This window comes from Cololabis saira, chromosome 14 (assembly GCF_033807715.1).
Source record: "Cololabis saira isolate AMF1-May2022 chromosome 14, fColSai1.1, whole genome shotgun sequence".
NCBI lineage: Eukaryota > Metazoa > Chordata > Actinopteri > Beloniformes > Belonidae > Cololabis > Cololabis saira.
Window position 1 is genome coordinate 5,870,020 of NC_084600.1, and position 23,917 is coordinate 5,893,936.

The following is a 23,917-nucleotide window of genomic DNA, read 5'->3' on the forward strand; positions in this document are numbered from 1 at the left end:
TTTATGAATTAACAAGGCGGCGTGTGTCACTTTTGCATACTTAGCTCTTTAGTTAGTGGTGCTAAGCACTGGATTGGGGGGTGGGGAGGGATAAATAACAGGATAGTTGTGAGGCTTTTGTTGTTGCTAAGCAACTACTGAAAACCCCATCTCCAGCACAGCAGCGCTCCTTTGTATTCATAAATTTGAGTGTTAAAAATATTCCTGGCTCGGTGCTGCTGGGAGCAGCAACAGTGTGCACGTTCGTTTGATGCTGCAGAGAAAAGAGCTCGGCGTGAAGACGAGTTCCCGGCGGACCGGTGTATATGTGCAGCAGGAACGTGTTAGGAGCTATTTCACACAGGTAAATGAGCAGGGGGACCGGCGACTGCAGGGGGACCAGCTTAGGGGGACCGGCTCCTGCAGGGGGACCGGCTCCTGCGGGGGGACCGGCTTCTGCGGGGGGACCGGCTCCTGCGGGGGGACCGGCTCCTGCGGGGGGACCGGCTTCTGCGGGGGGACCGGCGTCTGCAGGGGGACCGGCTCCTGCAGGGGGACCAGGTTCCTGCAGGGGGACCAGGTTCCTGCAGGGGGGACGGGCTCCTGCAGGGGGACCGGCTCCTGCAGGGGGACCAGGTTCTGCAGGGGGACCAGGTTCCTGCAGGGGGACCAGGTTCCTGCAGGGGGACCGGCTCCTGCAGGGGGACCGGCTCCTGCAGGGGGACCGGCTCCTGCAGGGGGGACCGGCTCCTGCAGGGGGGACCGGCTCCTGCAGGGGGGACCGGCTCCTGCAGGGGGGACCGGCTCCTGCAGGGGGGACCGGCTCCTGCAGGGGGACCAGGTTCCTGCAGGGGGGACCGGCTCCTGCAGGGGGACCAGGTTCCTGCAGGGGGACCAGGTTCCTGCAGGGGGACCAGGTTCCTGCAGGGGGACCAGGTTCCTGCAGGGGGACCAGGTTCCTGCAGGGGGACCAGGTTCCTGCAGGGGGGACCGGCTCCTGCAGGGGGGACCAGGCTCCTGCAGGGGGGACCAGGCTCCTGCAGGGGGACCGGCTCCTGCAGGGGGACCGGCTCCTGCAGGGGGGACCGGCTCCTGCAGGGGGGACCAGGCTCCTGCAGGGGGACCGGCTCCTGCAGGGGGACCGGCTCCTGCAGGGGGACCGGCTCCTGCAGGGGGATCGGGTTCCTGCAGGGGGATCGGGTTCCTGCAGGGGGACCAGGTTCTGCAGGGGGACCAGGTTCTGCAGGGGGCCTTGAAAAAAAGTCGCTATAGGGGTCTGAAAAGTCGCTAAATCTAGCGACAAAGTCGCTAAGTTGGCAACACTGCCACCGACCGGCCGCTTTAAGCTTCTTCATCTCAGGTGATTCTGATTCTTCTTCTCGGAGATGAGAATGAACACAAGTCCTGTTTTTGGGGGTGCATTTCCATTCTTACCTTCCCCAGCAGCCCCCACGTGTATTCACAGAGGTGTGGGCAGATGGGGGCCAGCAGCAGCGTCTGCCTCTCGATGAACTGGAACACCAGGTCTCTGTGCATCCCCTCGATGGCCAGCTCGCGATACTTATCTTTGGCAGCCTGAGAACACAGAAGTGCAGTTTAAGATTCACCGCTGAGGTGCAGGGTTATAATAGTTTTGAATTTTTCATTTTAGTTTAGTTTTATTTCGTTTTGACTTTTTCTCCTTCAATTCAGTTAGTTTTAATTCGTTTTTAGTGTGGGTTTGCTAGTTTTTATTAGTTTTTATATTTAAAAAAATGCTTAGTTTTAGTTTAGTTTTTATTAGTTTTAGTTTTGACGTCACGGACCGTGAGGCGTTCAGGTGCCGTAGCTGCCAGTTGGAGATAAACGGCCAGAGTGGAATAAATAGATCATACCAAGAGGCTTATATTGACAGGGAGGAAAACGGAGGAAATTATATCTATAATTTCAGTTCGTTTTAGTTAGTTTTCTAAACACGCAATATAGTTTCAGTTAGTTAACGTTTTTGTCTTTTAATTTTCGTTTTTATTTAATTCAGTTAACAAAATAGTTTTTTCAATTTTAGTTTTCATTATTTTGTTCGTTTTCGTGAATGATAATAACTCTGGTGAGGTGCACGATGCAGAAGCTGCGCAAGCGCTTGCTGTAGAAGGAGAGTTATATCGGAGAAGTAAACGTAGGTGAGCTTTAACTTACATTATATCTACCCACAGTGACAACTACATGCTTCCAGTAACTATTCATCAGTCCTACATCCACTTTGAGAACTTTTAGTAAAACTGGTCTGAGCAGAGCAGCTTCAACTGGAACTGCTAGCTCTGCTAGCTCTTTTTGCTTTTTTTTTTATTATCAATTGTAATAATCTTTTCCTCAGTCCTTTAATTGGGGTGTCCATGCACCTTTAGGACAATATTTTAAGTTATATGTATATGTATTAACCTTCATAAGTATTTACAGTGTTTCCAAATAATAGAATATATGAAATATGTTTGAAGAGCATTTCTGTCCCTGATCTCCCTAATATCGTTGGAAAGAGAACCCAGTAGTACCTGGAACTCGAAGAAGCCGCTCTTCAGAGCCTCTTTGTACATCATCCTCTCGTAGTGCTGCTCCGTCTTTATGATGCCGGCATTCATTTCACTGGGCAGGAAACAAAAACCTGTCAGTCTCCAAAGTTAGTTTACCGTCCACTGACGGCATCAGCTCTACGACCGCTCTACAGAGTGGAGAGATCAGTGGTGGGGAACCTGAAGCCGAGCAGATAAAGTGGTAATCCCTCAACAGAGACGTTGATGTTTGGTCTCCACGTTCAAGTGTTTAAAGGCAAGATTCCCAACCTTACACCAACTCTCAACGCTTTTAGTGCTTCAAATGAAACACCTGCTAAAGGAATGTCACATGAAGGCGTCTGGGAAGACCAAATCTAATTAATCTAATAGACTTGCATGTAGATTCTTCAGGCCTGGACATTTAGCGGATGACACCACCCACGACTCTATATATCAAACCATTCAAAAGTTATTGCAGAAAACAGGAACTAATGTGATAGTTCCTATTTTCTGCAATAACTTTTGAATGGTTTGATTGACCAATCAGAAGAAGGGGCGGGGCTAATTTGCACCAATTAAGGTGAAGGAGTCAAAACCGAGTCAGATGACACCACCCACGAGTCTTTATGTCAAACCATTCAAAAGTTATGGCAGAAAGTAGGAACTATCACATATGGACCAATCAGAAGAAGGGGGGGCGCGCTTTTTGGCGTTTAGCGTCGCCACGGTAACGCTTTTGAAAGAGAAAAGTAATGCGCATATTCGCAGGATGGAGACGCACATTTTGATGTATAACACACCTGGGTGCACGTTACGGTTCGGGCGAAGAAGCGGACGAAGAAATGGCATAAATTTTGCCAAAATTACACAATTAATTCAAAATGGCCGACTTCCTGTTGGGTTTCAGCCATGGCGCCAAGAGACTTTTCTTTAAGTTGCAACATGATACAGGTGTGTACCGATTTTTGTGCATGTACGTCAAACCGTATTGTGGGGCTTGAGGCACAAAGTTTTCTAGGGGGCGCTGTTGAGCCATTTTGCCACGCCCATTAATGCAAACCATTAAATATCACATTTTTCGCCAGGCCTGGCTTGCATGCAAAATTTGGTGACTTTTTGGGCACGTTTAGGGGGAAAAAAGGCCCTCATTTCGTCGGAAAAATAAAAACGAGGAAAAAAAAAACAATTCCTACAGATACAATAGAGCCTTCGCACTGTAAGTGCTCGGGCCCTAATAATGCGTTAAACCAGTTGTGAATAAACATTTAAAATATTCCAAGCCATGAGACCGAGACCGTGCTCGGTCTTCATGGATTGCTGCGTCTACCTGGCGAACACCCGGTCGTTGAAGGTGTCGGTCGGTCCCGTCCGCAGGTTGTTCTGGTTGGCGATCATCTCCTTCACCCACTCCACCCACGTGTAGAGCCGCAGGATGCCGGCGTCGGCCATCGTCTCCACGAAGTTGGCGTCCTCCACCGTGTCCCCCGCGTCGGCTAGGGCCAGACGCATCCCTGCAGCGGGAAGTGAAGCACAGAACCCATGAAACGGCTGCAAAACATGCGCTTACATGAAAGAAAAGTCTCACACTATAACGTGTCTCCATCGTCTCCTCCATCTCCTCCATCTAAATATCATCAGCTTCTTTAGTCATGTGACCCACAGACATAGTAAAGTCGTCCCCGGACTGAATATACACAGTCTTTCTAGTAACAGCATTATCAAATAAAGGAAATAAATCAGACATATACAGGACTGTTTCAGAAAATTTGAATATTGTGATAAAGTCCTTTATTTTCTGTAATACAGTTTAAGATCAAGATTCCCAGAATATTCTAATTTTTTGAGATAGGATATTTGAGTTTTCTTAAACTGTAAGCCATGATCAGCAATATTAAAATAATAAAAGGCTTGCAATATTTCAGTTGATTTGTAATGAATCCAGAATGTATGACATTTTTGCATTACAGAAAATAAAAGACTTTATCACAATATTCTAATTTTCTGAGACAGTCCTGTATATGTATTACTTACGTTTATTATCAATAGTTTGATAACTTTGCAACAATAAAATATCTAAACTATCAAGATTATCTTATGAAGAGCTTTTTTTTTTAATTCACACGTTAGGGAGTGTTGCAGGTCTGGACCGCATGTGTTTTGTACAACAGGACTTAGAAGATACGTAATAGATAAACTGATTACCGTCTGCTGAAAACTTGTCGATGGCTTGGGTGAGAGTCAGGAAGTTTCCTGTGGATTTGGACATCTGGAGAATAAAAAACAAAAGAAAAATCAGATGATGGTAGTTTGCTCACCCACACAAGTTCAATATGATACAATACAACTGCGTCCAGGCTGTTTCTGCATAAAATGACATTAAACTAGTACAAATCCCAACCCCCTAACAGAAACTGTTTACGACCTAAAACAGCAGCTTTTACCTACGTGAGAGGAGTTGGATCTTTTTAAATAATAAAGAAAAACAAAGTTTATTGAAGTCTTTTATATCTTTTTCAGCAAAAAAAGAAGGAAAAGGAACACACACTCAAATTTAAACCGTTGAATTAACATTAAAGTGGCTACATTCACACTTCAGAGCTTCAAGCTCAATTCACTTTTTTTTTTTGCCAAGATCAGATTTTTTCCAGTGGTACGTTGGTATTTTAAATGCATCTTATATCAGACAGACGTAAAAGTGTCCTGCGTGTGCAGTAAGACGCAGCACTTCAGGTGCACGGATGTAAACAAGGCAAAGGCACGGCAGCAGGGAGCCTGTATGATTTCTTTTTAAATCTATTGTGCTAAACGGACACATTTATAAACTAATTATAATGAGAAGAAACCTGAGGGAAAGGAGAGCAGTTTTAAACATGGTGCATACGTGGAGCGATGGCTTTAACATCCGTCCAGAGACGTGTGCAGGTGAGGAACCAGAACTGGACCGGCTTTACGGAAGATTTCATCCAAAACAATCCCGCCGGTGCAGAACAGTGACATTAATCACAGAACTCACGTCAAAGACGGATGTGACAGTTCAGACTGAAGTCACGTATTTGATCAAGTACCGCATGTGAGCACAACCCAGGACTAATGTGGGGACAATAAAAAACTGATTTTGGTCACTTTCCTGCCGTGTGAACGTAGCCAGAGGGATCATGATTTAAACACCGTTTAAATGAATCGTGCTCAAAGCAACAAATAATTCAGTTGAGAATATTTCCTTTATTTTGTTTTTTTAAATCCAGAGAACGCCCGTTTCTGGCATAAACTTGGACTAAAAATGATTTCTTTCAAATTGTTTTTTTTTTCCATTTGATCTTAAATGTATAGTTAAGACGATTTTTTTTTTTTTACACTTTTTTTTTTTTAAGAAATATTGTAAATAAAACGTACAACTTATTGTAAATAAATACCTTCTCAGAGTTGAGGAGCAGATGCCCGTTGGCTCGCACCGCTTGGGGCCACTTCCCGCTGGAGGAAACACAAAACTGCTATTAGCACACAAGGGCAATATGCTACACATGACACATTCTCTGTTACTGATGGGCTGCAGAGTACGGTGAGGTGTCAAAGAGATCTAGAAGATAAAAAGGAAAGCAGGGTTCATACACATTTTAACCAACACATTTCCATGACTTTCCCATGACTTGGCAGCAAGTTTCCATGGCTATAAATGACCTCTAAAACATCAATGTATGAATGAAATATAGGAATAAAACTATGTAAAAAGTCACCACAGTGGAGATCTAATGACAATTATGGTTTTATACAAAATAACCAGCACTATGTTGTAGTATATGTTGTATAGTAATCTAATATAACTGTAATAACTGTAATAATAACCGATCTGCATGATGCACAAGATGCTCGGCACGTCACGCGTGAGAACGCGCAAGACTTTTCTATACGAAATATTTATTGATCAATTTTAAATCTACCTTATAGGCTGTTATTACTAAATGTTATCATTAAGTGAGAAAAATAAATTCCATGACTTTTCCAAAACTTTTGGGGTGAACTTGTGTTTCCAAAACTTTTCCAGGCCTTGAAAATGACATTTTCAAATTCCATGACTTTTCCAGGTTTTTTCTAAACGTATGAACCCTGTAAAGGGACTATTAATCTTTAACATGAATACATAAATGAAAATACAGGAAACATCAAGTGAATTAGTGAATTAAACATACATAAACAAACATTTTAAACCAATAAATAATCAAAAAATAATATAAATAAAAACAATCTAAGACAGAATACTTTACAAATTCTTTCTATACAGGTCAGAAAGTGTGAACCCCAGAACGGCTCACCTGTCTTTGGGCCACATGGCCACGTGGTTGTACAGGAAGTAGGACAGGTGATTGGGCACCAGGTCTTTGCCCGACACGCGGACGTCCACGGGGTACCAGTACTCAAACTCCCTCCTCAGCTTCTGCAGGTGCTCCTTAGGGATGTCCGTCTTGGGGAAAGGAGACGTCTTAAAGAAGATAAAGTCCCACACCTCTCTGGTCATCTGCTCGGGCCTGAGGGAGAGGAGGAAAGGATGAGGATGGAAGGACGATCGAGGTCAGGCAGAAGGATGACTGGGTTCAGATGAGGTGACGAAGGAGCACGGACAAACATCCTTGTATGATACTGGATTTCACAGTGACTGCTTCACTTTTCTGCCGTTTTTTTTTTTTTTAGTCCTCAGGATGAGATTCAATCAAAATTCTTTACAATTTAGTAATATTTAGTAACTGGACGTTATGAGAGAGTCTAGAGCAGGGGTCGGCAACTAGATTAGGACGGGGGCCACATCTGCAAAAAGACTGCATGGAGAGGGCCGCACTGCGTGCGCGCACAATGCGCACAGGCAGAAAATGTGGGGGTTTTCAAAATCTATTTTGCACTCAAAGACGAAGATTTATGTATATATAAATACATTTGTGCACAGGAATGAGCAGGAGAATATATATGTCTAGTTTACATATGAATTATGTATTAATTGTCTCAGATTTAGTCATTGGGAATGTTAAATATAATATTCAGATAAAGAAATATTATTTTAAATGCAAGTTCATTTTGAAACCATGCATTGTGCAAACTTAATGAAGTTGATATTGACCTACTTTCAGGTTTGTAAAATAGCGTTTTTCCATCTCCGTAATATTGCAAAAATTAGGAAAATCCTCTCGCAGAGTGATGCAGAAAAACTAGTTCATGCGTTTGTATCTTCTAAGACTGGATTACTGTAATGTGTTATTAGCAGGATGTCCAAGTAATTTGCTGAATAGGCTCCAGCTGATCCAGAATGCGGCAGCACGAGTGCTGACAGGAATCAGCAGGAGAGACCACGTCTCTCCATGTTAGCGTTGCTCCATTGGCTACCTGTAAAATTCAGAATTCAATTTAAAATGTTATTACTTGGGTATAAAGCCCAAAATGGCTTAGCTCCGCAATATTTGCAAGACCCGATAGTGCCTTATGTTCCTGGTTAGTGTAAACTCTAGTGTGTTAGAGTCAGTAGTCATAGTTGCAGCTATAGAACAAGACTATAATAGTTAGTCTCAAATATAGCTTTGCGGTAGATATGCTGCTATAGGCCTCTGCTGCAGGGGGGCATTATTTTAATATTGCTGATCATGGTTTACAGCTTAAGAAAACTCAAATATCCTATCTCAAAAAACTAGAATATTCTGGGAATCTTAATCTTAAACTGTAAGCCATAATCAGATCAAATTTTCAGTTGATTTGTAATGAATCCAGAATGTATGAATTTTTTTTTTTTTTTTTTTTTTTTTTTTTTAAATTGCATTACAGAAAATAAAGAACTTTATCACAATATTCTAATTTTCTGAGACAGTCCTGTATATTAAAAACATTAATAACTAGGTATGAAATATGACCAGGGGCCACATAAAAACTCCTGTGTCTGTGTGTGTGTGTGTGTGTGTGTGTGTGTGTGTGTGTGTGTGTGTGTGTGTGGTACCTGATGCCCAGCGGGGAGCCTCCCTGCCCGTTCAGCACCCCCCCCTGCAGCAGGTGGGCCACCGTGTAGTACGCCATGTAGATGGTGGAGTCCGATAGTGACTCAATCAGCCAGTGCTCGTCCCAAGGCAGGCGCGTTCCTATGGCAACCAGAGGACGAGCACCCGTTTAGACACACAGACGACAACAAAAAAAAGAAATTAAGATAAGCAATTGTTATCTTCTCTGTATTGACACACTGTTTTTGTTAAATTTAGCGCAAACAAGAAGTTATAAGAGACAAACTGCTCGATTAGTTTAACATCCTTTGAGCTCGTCATTGTGAGGTTTAAAAAACAAGAGTAAGCAGTAATTAAAAACTTCCAGAGGACAATCAGACAACATTAAATATGGAATCTGCCATTAAGAAATACATGATGCAAAAATGCATTGATGATGCATTATGCATGAATAATGCAGCATGTGCCCCGGTGCTTTGGGCAATTTTTCTTATTTTGTCATTGGGAGATAAGATTATTCAGATCTCACAAATAAATGACTTATTGTTAAAGGGGAGAAAAGCTCAAACGTAGCTCCCCAGGCCTGAAAGTCTGTCTGTCTTGTCCGAGTTGGAGCTTGTGTGACCCAAACAGCTCAGACTCCTGCAGCCTCCTCACTCTCATCTCCACCCTAAACGATACTTCATCTGCTGTACTTCCCCAAACAGCCAGTCAAAACTCTTTGCTTCTGAGCTTTGCAGTTAACAGGGAATAATTATCACAGCTAAAACAGTTCATGTGCTAATTTGAGAAAGAAATGAGCCAACGACGCCCTACTGGTGCTTTAATGTTTACGAAGTGACAGTGAAATAAGACTTCTTGTATTTTCTCTTCTTCCCGTCAGCAGCCGGGCATGCTGAGTTCCCATTTGTTCATAATATGCATCAGTAGTGCTGCACCAGCAGCCGTGATTACAAAAACATATTTGTAGACGTCGGTGAAGCACGGCCCTGAGGAGCGACGGCGTTTAACCGGCTCAGACCTCACACAGCGTCCACGTGTCCATCTTTAAAAACCAGAGGCTTACAGGCTTGCTCCTGTGTCCTCTTAGCCAGTATCACTTCCCTCAGAAGATATTTAGTGCAATTTGTGTCCAAATGCGTCTGTGTACAGGGGCACAAAGCTGCACACCTGATTTCAAAACAGGGCCGCTAATGGAGGAGAGGGGAGCACTTGAAGTGAGAGGTCCCCTAACAACCAGCTGCTACTAGAATCCTGTTGGATTTTCATCTGAAGCACGTCACAGATATTTGATTAAGATCGAGGGACTATGTTCCCACCTGTGACACAAAGAAATTTATGAACTGTCCATGATATAAAACAAAAACACTGCTCAGTACTTTGTCCTGCTCGCCGCCGTTCATGCGGCCGATACGACGACACTGAGGAGTTCTGCACAAGAGAAAGGTTTTCTAGGCAACAGGTGCATTAAACAGCGTATCAGACCGTTTGCCTCTTAGTTTATTTGGGGATGATTCATGTTCTGATCATTTGTGAACACATTTCTACACATTTCTCTCAGTTCAGGGTTGTAACGTACAGCCTACGGTCTGGTCTGCATCTGTTCTTGCATGATGGGAAGGTTTGCTCATCAGCTCTCTGTCTCCATCTACAGACCAGAAACAGCAACCTGCAGTAACACTCGCCCCGCAGACCTCATGTCAGCCACAGGGATGGAAACCTCTTCATGATACAATCATATTACTTTTGAATGAGTCAACAGGGGTAACTATCCATCCTTCCATCCATTTTCTATACCCGCTCAGCGACGAGGACGAGCCGGGCGCGCTCCGGCGGACAGCTGCAGCATCAGCTCATCTATGGAGAAGTTAAAGAGCATCTACCGCTAGCTTCTCCTTTCATCAAGGCAGGGAAGAGTATCAGGCCAGAATAGATGAATGTCACCAGCAGTGACTAAGTTTGTGGTGTTGAACATGTTACTGGACATTCTTGTGTAATTGCCACAAAATAATTTGTTGTATTGAGTTAATTTCTACAGAATAATATTCATTTTATTATTATTATTTTATATTAAATACATATTTTATATTACAAATAATGTTGTGGGGACTCCCTGGCACCATCCAGGAGCCCAAGGCTGGGGGCGCCTTAAGACCTCACAGGTATTTTTTTGTTCAAAGTTGATGCTAATCGACCTGTTTGTTCTCCTTTTTTCCAAATGAGAATCGATAAGAGAATCGATAAGAGAATCGAATCGTTAAAAAGAATCTTGGAAAATTGGAAAAATCTTATCAATTCCCATCACTAACGGGGAGAACATGCAAACTCCACACAGAAAGACCCTGCCGGGCCTGGGAGTGGAACCGGGAACCTCCTTGCTGTGAGGCAACAGTGCTGGTCTAATAAAATTAAAGTTGTACATGAGTATTACTTGTAATCCTGTAAAATACACTCCCGAGAGCTGAAAACAGAGGAAAGCATTTACCGAGACCGTAGGTGCGAGAGCAGGCGTGCTCCTGAAGCCAGGCCAGCGTCGCCTCAAAGTTCCTTCTGGTCTCCTCACAAAATCTGCAAAAGAGAACAAGTAGTCGTTAACTCTTTGGATGTGGGTATGATTAAAAGAGAAGTAAGACACCTAGCTTCTGAGACGATGGAGCTGATAATAGTTTGTACACTTTATATCCATCATTCATGTGTTACATGGTTCTGAAGCGTCGCAGCCACAGATGCTGCTCAGAGTGGGATTTGCAGGGAGGTGGACGTGTGTGGATCAGTGTCTTACGTCTCCAGGGACTTGAGGGCTTCGTTGGCCTGCTGCTTCCACTCAGCATCCCCGTAGTCCAGATACCTGCCACACACACGGACAATACGTGCAAACATCCCTTTACAACTTTTTCATCATCTTTATTTTTGCAAATGCAACAAATGGAACCTAATAAACAGAATATCTTCAACGATGTTACGTTATATGTTAACTACTGAGTGTTGTATAATCCAGGTGCCATAAAGTGAAAATCCAGTCCAGCAGTTGTTCCAACCATCACTAAAGCAGCTCCTCTGCAGGTAGATGGTTGTTAGTGAAAACACCTGTTCTAAATGTACAGGCTGATCCAGAAACATGGCATCGTTTACTTTATTATACACCTCTTGAATGTGCTTTAATGTTGTTTTTTTTACTAAATCAAAAATAGTTTTGAATCAATCTTAAATTAAGACCAATTTTGAAATGGGGTCAGTCTCAAAGCACCAATAGTCAAATAATGTTCTTTACATTAAGCTGATATTTGCTCATTAAAACATACAGGACTGTCTCAGAAAATTTGAATATTGTGATAAAGTTCTTTATTTTCTTTAATGTAGTTAAAAAAACTAAAATGTCATACATTCTGGATTCATTACAAATCAACTGAAATATTGCAAGCCTTAATTATTTTAATATTGCTGATTATGGTTTACAGTTTAAGATTAATAGAATATTCTAATTTTAGGATAGGATATTTGAGTTTTCTTAAGCTGTAAGCCATGATTATTTTAATGATTTTATTTGATGTTGTACGGCGACTTTGAGTGCCATGAAAGGCGCCCTATAAATAAAATGTATTATTTATTATTATGATCAGCAATATTAAAATAATAAAAGGCTTGCAATATTTCAGTTGATTTGTAATGAATCCAGAATGTATGACATTTTTGCATTACAGAAAATAAAAGACTGTCCTGTAAACCTGTGGATCAGCCAGTACATTTAGAACAGGTGTTTTCACTAACAACCATCTCCCTGCAGAGGAGCTGGTTTAGTGATGGTTGGAACAACTGCTGGACTGGATTTTTACTTTATGGACCTGGATTATTATACACCTCTGGTGTTGCAACAGTAGACTTTTTTTTAATTGTTTTTCCATTTTTTGTTGGTGGAATACAGATGAGCGAGGCTCCTACCACTGGTCACACAGAGCCACGACACACTCGTCGGCTGAGCGGGACATGACCTGTTTTTCTGGCTCCATGTAGATCATGGCCTCCCCCTGTGGTGGATAAAAACATAATCATCAATAAGAGCAAGCACAAACCTGTAATTCTCAAAAACACATTTAAATGTTAAGTGTTTTACACCAACTTTATCTGGAGTGTGACATTTTTGGAACTATAAACAGAAGCGTCTTACTCTCTCCACCATCGTCTTCTGGATGGGCTTCTTCACGTCCTGGACCTTCTGTCCCTTGTAGCCGTCGACCAGCATGATCTGCGGCAGGAAGATCATGCTCACTACTGACCAGAGGTGGTAGTACCAACTTACATTTACTCCATTACATTTACTTGAGTAAGTTTTGTGAAATGTTGTACTTTTAGGAGTAGTTTTGAATCACTATACTTTGTACTTTTACTTGAGTAGATTTGTGAAGAAGAAACTGTTCCTCTTACTCCGCTACATTAGGCTACGTTGAGCTGTTACTTTTCTTTTATCTCCTTTATCCATGTACGCGTCAATCTCATGACATCACTGGGTGATTCTTTGGGAAAAATGTTTGTTTTTGCATGTTTTGTCACATTTACACAGACTCAAACACACACAGAGTTTCTATGAGTTCATGTTTGTTCTAGTTCTGGTTAAAAAAGAAAAGTACAAAGGCTGGAAATGTAGTGCTACTTGTGCTTAATTTAATTTTTTAATTCTGTTATTATTTTATTTATTTTATTATTTATTAAAGTACTTGAATTTACTTTAAGATGATTTTAATTTAAGCTATTTTTTTTTTTTATTAATTTTAATTTATTTTATTATTTTATTGATTTAATTTCCCTGAAGATGATTATTTTGTACTTTTGTCTGTTTGAATGGTTGTGTTAAAAAAATAAATCAGACGTTACTCACAGTTACTCAGTACTTGAGTAGTTTTTTCACCAAGTACTTTTTTACTTTTACTCAAGTAATTATTTGGATGACTACTTTTTACTTCTACTTGAGTCATATTATTCTGAAGTAACAGTACTTTTACTTGAGTACAATTTTTGGCTCCTCTACCCAGCTCTGCTACCGACCTTCAGCAGCATCCGTTCTGCTGCACCTACTCATCCGTGTAAAGCCACACTCACCCCCTCGTAAAAGCCCTTCAGGTAAACCTTCTCCTTGGCTTCGGCCAGCTTCTCTTTGTCATTCTGGCTCTGGATCTTCAGCTCATCACAAACCACAACAGCAGACAGGTTCCCGTAGCCCGGGATCTCTATGATTGGGACCTGACGTGGGCACAAATCCAGAGGGAAAAGGACGTAAATGATACACCGAGCAAGTGAACCGGTGAGTTCAGTCAAGGTCGAGTGAACTTTAGCAAGTTTTACTCACCGGCTCAAAAGGCAACACCATCTTTTCCTCAATCCCATACTTTTCCCGTAAAGCCTTGGGGAAAATAGAACCAAATATTTATATTAATATACTGATATTGAATAAATTGGAAAATTCAAAAAAAGAAAATCATTTTAATACAACAATAAAAAGCTTTGTCTTTGACTGCACTTCTGTACAGTTGACTTGGTTTTAGTCAAAGATTAGTTGAACGGTGACATAGTAATATTTACTTCTAAGACTGTTCCATCACCTGTTTCTTTTTGATGTCCCTGAGAGCAGCAATGTCATCGGGAGCGTCAGACGGCACGCTGGTCACCACGCCGGTGCCTGGGGAAATCAGACGGCCACAAAGTCTCATAAAAGCAGGAAACTATTGTAATTAGCGTCACGTCACACACATTAAAGGCTGGTAGTGAACGTTGTGGGTTTCCACGTCTCATTAGCTGCTGTGTAACTGCCCCGCTGTGAAAAGTCACTGTCAAAGTCAGTCTAAGTGGAACTTTTTCTGCTATTCTGAATCGCAGGGATTTTTCTAAGAGATTAAAAGACTGCACCGATTCTCTGCAAAAACAAAACTAAATTAAAGCTGCAAGCAGTGATGAACGGGCCCTCCACCCTTGTGCACGTTCAGGCTGCAGTGGAAGCTTGAATGACTTGATGTAGATTCTTCAGACCTGGACATTTAGCAGATAACACCACCCACGACTCTCTATATCAAACCATTCAAAAGTTATGGCAGAAAATAGGAACTATCAGATATCAACCAATCAGAAGAAGGGGCGGGGCTAATTTGCACCAATTTTGTTCAAGGACTCAAAACCAAGTCCGATGACACCACCCACGAGTCTTTATGTCAAACCATTCAAATGTTATAGCAGAAAGTAGGAACTATCAAATATGGACCAATCAGATGAAGGGTGGGCGTCTATCGTCGCCACGGTAACGTTTTTGACTGAGAAAAGTAATGCGCGTCGTCGCAGGATGGAGACGCACATTTTGATGTATAACACACTTGGGTTCACGTTACGGTTCGGGCCGTATTAACTGGCGAAGGAATGGCATAAATTGCGCCAAAATTACACGATTAATTCAAAATGGCCGACTTCCTGTTGGGTTTCGGCCATGGCGCCAAGAGACTTTTCTTTAAGTTGCGACATGATACAGGTGTGTACCGATTTTCGTGCATGTACGTCAAACCGTATTGTGGGGCTTGAGGCACAAAGTTTTCTAGGGGGCGCTGTTGAGCCATTAGGCCACGCCCATTAATGCAAACCATTAAATATCACATTTTTCGCCAGGCCTGGCTTGGTGCAAAATTTGGTGACTTTTGGGGCACGTTTAGGGGGAAAAAAGGCCCTGCTTTCATCGGATAAAATAAATAAAGAAAGAAAGAAAGAAAGAAGGAAAATTCCTACAGAAACAATAGCAAGGCTCCGTGACTGGCAGCAACATAAATAAAAGTTACGATTAAAGATTCCTCTTGTTGTGCACAACAATGGCGAAGGACCTGATGAGCAACTGTAGCATCTAAATTTGTCAAGTTTTAGCATCAAACAACCCAAAAAAAATGTAATTTAAAAAACAGCAATAATGTAACTTGATGTTTGTTGTACCTTTGTCCTCCTTGATGGTGAGCATGGGCAGAGCGTAGATGATCTTGTAGGAGGTCAGAGGAGCGCTCAGAGCGCAGCCAAGAATATCCTACATGGACAAAAAATGTTAAAAACTCAGATTTCATTTACAAATGTTCCTTTACTCATCTTATCTGGAAAACCCTTGAAAACAATGGTGTTTAAATAATTAACTCTCAACATTAGACTGCAGTTTAAGCACCAAAGACAGCGCATTGGGGGTTAAAGACGTCAGTGCTGAGCAGTACTCGAGTTGTTAAAAAAAAAAATCAGGGGGGATGGTGGATTTTATCATATGGGGACAGATAATTTGTGCTGATTACAAATAATATAATATATTACAAATAATAGCAGTGACCAAAACAGCTGCAGAAATACTGCAGGAATGACATAGCAGCAGTTAAATGCAGCCTTCTGTAAGCTTTAAATATCCACTGGACTTACATCAAATACATCAAAACACAACAATAAAAAACACTTTTCTGAACTTATCAATATGACTCTGTCCTTCACAGGATAAGTAACATGGATCACTGCAAAAACTCAAAATCTTAACAAGAATATTTGTCTTATTTCTAGTTAAAATGTCTCATTTTAGTAAAAAAATCTCATTACACTTAAAACAAGACTCATCACTGGAAAAAACAACAATTTTCACCTGTTTCAAGTAGATTTTCACTTAAAATAAGTAGAAAAATCTGCCAGTGGAACAAGATCTTTTTGCTTGTAATAAGAAGATAAATCTTGTCCCACTGGCAGATTTTTCTACTTACTTAAAGTGAAAATTGTCAAATAAGTTATTTTTCTGGTGTTATTTTTCTGGTGATGACTCTAAATGTTGGGGGGGGCAGTTTTGGCAGGGGGGATGATTTGGACCGTTTTTATTTCAGGGGGGGATGCCATCCCCCCTTATCCCCCCTCAACTCCAGTACTGGTGCTGCGGTAGCGACAGTTTGTGTAGTGTCTCGTTCTCTCTGTTTTAGTATTCACTTTTATTGTATTAGTATTTTAACATTCTGCAGTTATTTTTATTTACTGCTTGTTGATTGTTTTTTTCTTGTTTGTCTTCTTTTGCTGTTTATTTTGTTTTTGTTTCTGGTCTAGTTTTACTTTCTAATAATAAACAAGTCATGTAATGTCCTGTAAACGGCGAGGTCCTTGCATAAGCCCCCCTAGGGTTTCTGTCCTCACGTGCACAACCACTACCTGTTATCTTTCCTCTGGAAATGAATTATCATGTCATGTTTATGTATACATTCATGTTGTGCAAATTAAATTAAAAAAAAAAAAAAATAGTGGCTAAGACGAGCAGACAGCCGCACCTGTCCCAGGATCTCCATGATCACCGGCACCACACCGTTCTCCTTGGTGAAACCCTGGAAGGACATGTTCCTGGCAGACCTGCTGGTGGAGACGAACACGTCCCCGCTGGCCGTTTCGAAGGCGATGTACTTCATGTCGGGTCTCACCCAGCAGTTGGTCTGACCAAACATGGTTTCTGGTCTCAGAGTGGCCGCTACCAGGAAGATGTTTTTGCCTTTCATGCCACTGGAGGGAAGACGGGGAGCATCATTACAACCCGTTTTCTGTCTGTTCAGAGTTAGCTTATCAGGAAAAATTAAGCGGTGATTCCAAACAAAATAGAAAACACTTGATGAGACATAAAATGAACATAAAAACAATTTTTTTCACAATATTTTCTCGCCCCCAAAAAAAGAAGAGTTTGTGTCTTTGTACCTGCTATAAAAGACTTTAGATTTGAATTTGGCCGTGTAAGGTTCAACTATCTTCATCTTGATGAGCGTGTACTCCTGAGGTCCAACTCCCTGCAGGTACAAATGTGGTAGAAAACAATCAACTAAATGCCCCTCATTCATCAGAATTATTTAACAATGCATGATTTCCTCCTGATAACAGACAGATCAGAGGCACTGAGTTAGTCAGCGGTATAATAAAGATTAATATTTCACAATGTAGTTTGCATCTCTAAACTATGTGTAATCACAGAAGATAATAATATTAAAAGTTTTGTGTTTGAAGTATTGATAAAGTGGTGTGTTGAGCTGCTCACCTCTCCAGTTTGCCGGTCGTGGTCCATGCACGGCTGTCCATCCTTGGGAGAGTAGATGGTGTATCTACCAGCACAGGGACAGAACTCTTTGAGAACAACATCAAATGATCAACTTTACAGGATATATAGCACTGCTACACATAGTAACAGTAAACAGCTGAGCTACATGCAGCAGACATGTTTTAGTTATTCCAACAAAGCGCTCAAACGTTCCTTAGTGACTGCGTTTCCATGCATCAATAACCCTTTTAAAACCCGAATATTGGCAATAACCCGAATTTGCACGGCCATGTAAACACCAATAACCCCTTTAAATAACCCCAATTTGCTCATATATATATATGAGCCCTGGGTTACTCCTTTTTAAACCTGAATATTGGGTCATGTAAACGCCAAACGGAACATCCCCATCAAACGGAACAGGAATTTGTTTTCTGCACATGCTCTGTTCACAAGGAATCCTGGTCTTTTGAGTCCAGGAAGTTCTTATAAACACGAAGAAACACAAGACCAGGAGGAGACTAATCACTTCATAAATATAATGAAGGATATGAACATTTCTGCATTTGTAGACGGTAGAAAGTACCGGGATAGAAGATTTACAAGAAGGTGAGAGAAAAGTTGATTGAAGCAGCATTTGTTTTGAATTTGGATACAGGAAGAAGAAGTGTAAATGACGGGAATTGCGTCATCACGTTCTCGGCGCATCGCTGGTTTGATCCAGATATCCCAAATGATTAATTATCATGTAAACGGAATATTCCGAATGTTTCAGTAACCGGAATATTAGCAATAACCCCAATTTTGACTGCATGGAAACGTAGTCAGTGTTCCCTATACTGCTGGGCCTGTACTACGAAGCGGGATTTGGGGTTAGCGAGGTAACTTCAGGTTTAACCCTGGGTTTTCAGGACTACGACGGTGGTTCACTTCTTACCGGGGTACATCGCCATGGTAACTTATGCTGAACAGCTAACCTGCTCCGGAGCAGGTTATGTTCGAGATACAGATCGCCGGGTGTAAAAGCACCGCCCACTGACCAATCAGCTCTCTTGGAAAATGGCATGCCCAGGGTCTGAAGAAACACCCCCTTCTACTCCATCCATTAAGGGGCGACCTTCATTGTTGGAGAGGGCCAGCTCCTCAGCAGGAGTGTACTCCTGCGTAGGAGGGCCCCCTCCTGTCTTCTTCTTGTCTTTTTTTTTCCTGTTTGCTGCAAGTAATGTCAATGCTATTTCATTGTGCTTTTGTATACTGATATCATCCTAAAACAGAGAGTGATAGAAACACTAAAGCCTTGTACTTGTTGTACTTCTAAGATATGAAAGTGAGCCTACTTACCGCTTTGAATTATGTTTTTATATTTATTTTTTAATTTGCTCCCATGTGCGTTTCACTCCGCTGGGGTTGCAGCTGAAGGAATGAGGCTACAATTGTCATACACGCCATACGAATACATCTAAGCAACACATGCATTTAACAGAATAGACAACTGTAATTATAGTCAGATCTACTTATGCCCTAATGATGGGGCAGTGATGTTTATATCCCTATGAACTTACGCATTTATAGAGTCAGCGATCTTTTGCCAGCTGTCTTTCCTGCATTTTTCAGCTGCAACTGTGTTGCTTTTTGCCTGTATTATATGCCTATGCCTCATCATATTTCCGTAAAATTATTGTTTGCTCTTCGCTACTGAATTAAGCGGCTCTGACAGCGGACTTCTCCATGCTTGCGATTGGTCATGCGCTGAAAACACCGCCCCTTTTATGTGCACGCGCTCATATCCAGATTGGAGAAACCTGGGTTGATATACCGAGTTGATAACCACCGTCGTGTGACCGCTTAGCGTGATTGCAATTGTCCGGGTTAGTGAATCTGGATAAGGAAAAGATATCCTGGGTATGTTGAACTTGCTTCGTAGTACAGGCCCCTGGTGTAACACGTTTTATTCAAAAGAAACCTTTAAAAAAATTCACCTTTTGCCAAACTTGATCTTCTTTCTCTCTTTCAGAGTGACAAACTGCCACCTGACGAAGGAGTCGTAGAAAGGGTTCACGTCTGTGGTGATGAAAGATCGTCTCCAGTCCACCTGAGGGGATGATATCAACAGCATTTAAGCACGTTTGACTCAAAGGGCCAGTCAGTCCAAGCGAAGGGAAGGCAAGTCAGTCTCAGTGTGGCTTTGTAAAGTTGGGTTTAGGAGTTTTGTGAGTGTTCTGATTGTTGGAATGAGTCACCTTGACTCCCATCTTCTTGAGATCCTTCACAGCCAGCGGGGGGAAGTATTCCAGCCAGTGTTCAGCGTTGGCAAACTTGGCAATCTCCTGGTCGTTCAGGCCCAAAGATCTCATGATGTCCCACTGGTAGGTGGCCGTCCCAGATTTGGCCACCGCTTTACTCTGATAGACAAGTATAAGTGGCTTAAAATATTGTACATGGAATGAAGTAGAAAATTATCCTTATAGCATCATAAATACCAAGTAGATATAATTCAATGGTTCATTCTCTTTAAGCGATAAATTAGAACAAAATACTAAAATACATGGTGTAATCAACTTTTAATTAAACCCCTAATCTAAAATTGTTGGGTGATGGTTGAAGCAATGTACAAATATAAATCAATTTAAAAAACGGTACAAAAAGGAAGTTCTGGGAAGTTATTTGATTGAAAATTAAATTAGCAGCTATTTATTATTAATATTTATGTTTCATTTATAATAGAGGTAACAAAGGGGCAGGGTTAAATAAGTTTTACTTCTACCTGCCTCGGACACTGTTTTTTTTTCCCTGTTTGTATTACGTTTTGGTTGTTGTTGCTTTCTTTCTGTATGTTTTTTTTTTTTAACTTTGTTTTTATTAGGCAACTTCACATAGAATACAATATCCAAATATTACAACTGTTTCCTTTTTTTTTTTTTTTTTTTTTTTTTTTTTTTTAAACACACTCAGCTGTTCCATACATAAAAAAAAATAAAATACAGTATATCCCTACACACATCTCCATACACATAAGTATCAACAGTAGCAGCATGAAGGCAGCGTCGGACAGTACAAAAAAAAACAAAAACCCGCCAGGAGGTCTGGTGGGAAGTGTAGGACAGAAAATCTAGAAATTACCGAATTATAATGGTTTGGGTCTACTGCTCCATTAACAGGGGCATTGCCGGGCTCCATCTCTTACAAAATATATCTGATTGCAGTCTCAAAGAATAAGTAATTCTCTCCATTTGGTAGATGTCCCTTACTTTCTCCACCCACAAGTTATACGTGGGCGGATCTGGTTTTAGCCAATTTATAGTAATGCATTTTATAGCCGCTGTAAGTAGTATATGCAATAGATATGCTTTGGCTCTGCTCCCCAAACCCTCCGGTATAGCTCCCAGCAGCATCACCACGGGGTCGACTGTGACAGGCTGATCGAAAACTCGTTTCAAAGCTTCAGATATCTCCAACCAGAAGGGTTTTAATTTGGTACAGGTCCAGAATATATGAGAGTGGTTCCCGATGTGTGCCCCACATTCCCTCCAACATACATTTGAATACTTTTGACCCATTTTGGCCACTATTTGAGGTGTCCTAAAGAATCTGGATATTACTTTCCACTTAAATTCCCTCCAGGTATTGGAGTTGGTTACCAGGTGTGCTTCGCTACAAATATCCACCCACGAGTCCGGTGCTACTTCTATGCCTAACTCAGCCTCCCATTTTTCTTTTATATATACAGTATTATTTGGGCTTAGATCCAAGAAGACTTGGTAAAATTCTTTGATTACCTTGCCCTCCCCAAATTCAAATTTTAGCAGCATCTCTTCAATGGGAGTAGGTTTCATGGCTCTCTTCCAATCTTTATGTTTTGTTAGAAAATCTCTCAGCTGCAGATATCTGTAAAAATCTGTTTTTGGGAGCCCGTATTCTGTCTGCAGTTGCTCGAATGATTTAAGTCCATCTTTCCCAACCAATTGGTGTATACTGGTTAAACCGTAATCCGTCCATTTCCTAAACCCTGAGTCCAAGCGAGATGGTATGAAATCTTTCATGTATGCTATATGCGTCAATGATGAGATTTGTTTAGGTAGGCCAAAAGTAGTTCTTATCTTTCTCCAAATTTTCAGAGTGGTTCTAGTCCACTCACTCATTTGGACTTCCATCAGTGGAGTATCTAAAAAGGGCATAACATGTAGGGGTGGGGAGCAAAGGCTTTTTTCAATATTTAACCACCTGGTACTCTCAATGTCATGTAGCCAAACTGTTAGTGGTTTCAGCTGTGCCGCCCAAAAGTAGTGCCTGAGGTTTGGGAGTTTAAGCCCCCCCCCTTCCTTAGATAGCTGTAGAGTTTTTAGCCTTACCCTCGGCCTTTTCCCCTGCCATATGAATGTAGAGATAAGTCTGTCCAGTTTATCAAATACCATTTTAGGAATGTCCACAGGAAGCATCTGAAACGGATACAGAAGCCTAGGTAGGACATTCATACGTATACTCTCTATTCGGCCCAGGAGAGAAAGGGGGAGTGCTGACCACCGGTGTAAGTCATCACTAATAGTTTGTATTAATTTCTTGTAGTTGGTCTCATATAATTTGTCCAAGGATAAAGGAATAAAAATCCCAAGATATTTGATGCCATTATCAGGCCACCTAAATTCACTCTGAGTCTTAACTGTCTGTGGGATTTTGCTACTGATGTCTAATGCCATTGTTTTGTCCACGTTTATTTTATAGCCCGAGAAATACCCGTAATTAGAAATAACAGATTTTAGATATGGGATTGTCGTTGCCGGTTCTCGCAAATATAGTAACACATCATCGGCATATAAAGAAAGTTTGTGCTGTTCACCATCGATTGTAATGCCCTTTATATTTACGTCATCCCTGATCAATTGTGCAAGCGGCTCAATGCTGATTGCAAACAGTAGTGGCGATAGCGAGCATCCTTGTCTGCAGCCCCGTTCTAAAGTAAATCTGTCGGAAAGAAAGCCATTGGCCTTAACCGCCGCCTGCGGACCATTATATAACGTTTGTATCCATTTTATGAAATTGGGGCCAAATTTAAATTTCTCCAGAGTTTGTATCAAGTATTGCCAAGAAACGCGATCGAATGCTTTCTGGGCGTCGAGAGATAGCAACATCACTTCCTGTTTCCTCACCGACGGGTGGGTCATTATGTTTAGCAGTCTGCGGATGTTGTCCCCATAATATCTCCCTGTAATGAAGCCTGTCTGATCAGGGTGGATAATACTAATGATGACGTTGTTTACCCGTTTAGCTAGGATGGCTGTCAACATACGCATATCTGTATTCAAGAGTGAGATGGGTCTATATGACTGGCATTTAGTCGGGTCCTTACCCTCTTTGTGTATCACTACTATTGTTGCTTCTCTCCAAGAAGGGGCCAAGCTGCCACATTGTAATGCGTGATGATAGGCATTTAGTAGTAGGGGAGAAACAACGTCCTTGAAAGTCTTATAAAACTCATTAATGAATCCGTCCGGGCCCGGGCTTTTATTATTTTTCAGTATGGAGATTACTTGCAGCAGTTCCTCTGCCGTAATTGGGCGATCTAACTCCTCCGCAGAGTCCTCTGATAACTCTGGTAATTTGATGTTTTCCAGGAAACGTTTTAGTTCGTCGTTGTCTGTGCACGTATCTGTGTTTTTATATAAAGTTTTATAAAATTCTGCAAATGAGTTTGAAATCTCGTCTGGTTTTGTTAATGTCAAGTCACCGGATTTTATTTTTTGTACTACATTAGAAGATTGTTGTTTTCTCAGCCTCAGGGCCAATAATCTACTGGCTCTGTTTCCAGACTCGTAGTATTTTTGGTTAGTGAACCTCAGGTTGCCCTCAATCTTTTCAGAGAGGTGGTTGTTGAGGTCTCTTCTTGCTTGTTTGAGAGTATTTAATACATCCAAATTGGGCGTGCTTTTATGCTGTCTTTCCAAACCTCGTATTTTTCCCTCTAGTTCCTGGCGTTTTGCTTCTCTCTTCTTCTTTCTCGCACTGGCATATGAAATAATACAGCCCCTCATGTACGCTTTAGCACAATCCCATAATATAAGAGGTGACGTTTCAGGCGATGTGTTTATTTCAAGGTATTTTTTCAACTCAGAATTCACAAACGTAACAAAATCCTTGTCATTCAGGAGGGAAGCGTTTAGTCTCCATTGTTTGGTTGTGAATCTGTGTCCTATATCCCAATCTACTGAAATTGGTGCGTGGTCTGAAATAGTGATCGGGTATATGGTTGTATCCAATATCCTATGCATTTCAGCTTTAGGGGTGAAGAAGTAATCTAATCGAGAATAGGACAGATGTCTATTAGAAAAAAAAGTAAAGTCTTTAGCGCCAGGATATTTACTTCTCCAAACGTCTGTTATCCCTGTCTCTGTAGACAAATG

The 23,917-nt window shown here is 41.5% G+C and overlaps 1 protein-coding gene across 1 annotated transcript in view; it reads right to left on the minus strand.

Annotated features, from left to right (window-relative positions):
* lars1b (leucyl-tRNA synthetase 1b) overlaps window positions 1-23,917 on the minus strand; it is a 49,394-nt gene that overhangs the window by 16,764 nt on the left and 8,713 nt on the right. Inside the window, exons 6-25 of the mRNA XM_061739468.1 lie at window positions 19,763-19,924; window positions 19,502-19,614; window positions 17,523-17,586; window positions 17,189-17,277; window positions 16,774-16,999; window positions 15,434-15,521; window positions 14,071-14,147; window positions 13,818-13,871; window positions 13,571-13,711; window positions 12,642-12,719; window positions 12,416-12,501; window positions 11,259-11,324; window positions 10,962-11,044; window positions 8,479-8,617; window positions 6,818-7,030; window positions 5,921-5,978; window positions 4,710-4,773; window positions 3,835-4,018; window positions 2,508-2,598; window positions 1,414-1,554 (exon numbers count right to left, since the gene is read on the minus strand). Of these exons, the coding sequence (XP_061595452.1) occupies window positions 1,414-1,554; window positions 2,508-2,598; window positions 3,835-4,018; window positions 4,710-4,773; window positions 5,921-5,978; window positions 6,818-7,030; window positions 8,479-8,617; window positions 10,962-11,044; window positions 11,259-11,324; window positions 12,416-12,501; window positions 12,642-12,719; window positions 13,571-13,711; window positions 13,818-13,871; window positions 14,071-14,147; window positions 15,434-15,521; window positions 16,774-16,999; window positions 17,189-17,277; window positions 17,523-17,586; window positions 19,502-19,614; window positions 19,763-19,924 (2,217 nt within the window). The remainder of the gene's footprint in view (window positions 1-1,413; window positions 1,555-2,507; window positions 2,599-3,834; window positions 4,019-4,709; window positions 4,774-5,920; window positions 5,979-6,817; window positions 7,031-8,478; window positions 8,618-10,961; window positions 11,045-11,258; window positions 11,325-12,415; window positions 12,502-12,641; window positions 12,720-13,570; window positions 13,712-13,817; window positions 13,872-14,070; window positions 14,148-15,433; window positions 15,522-16,773; window positions 17,000-17,188; window positions 17,278-17,522; window positions 17,587-19,501; window positions 19,615-19,762; window positions 19,925-23,917) is intronic.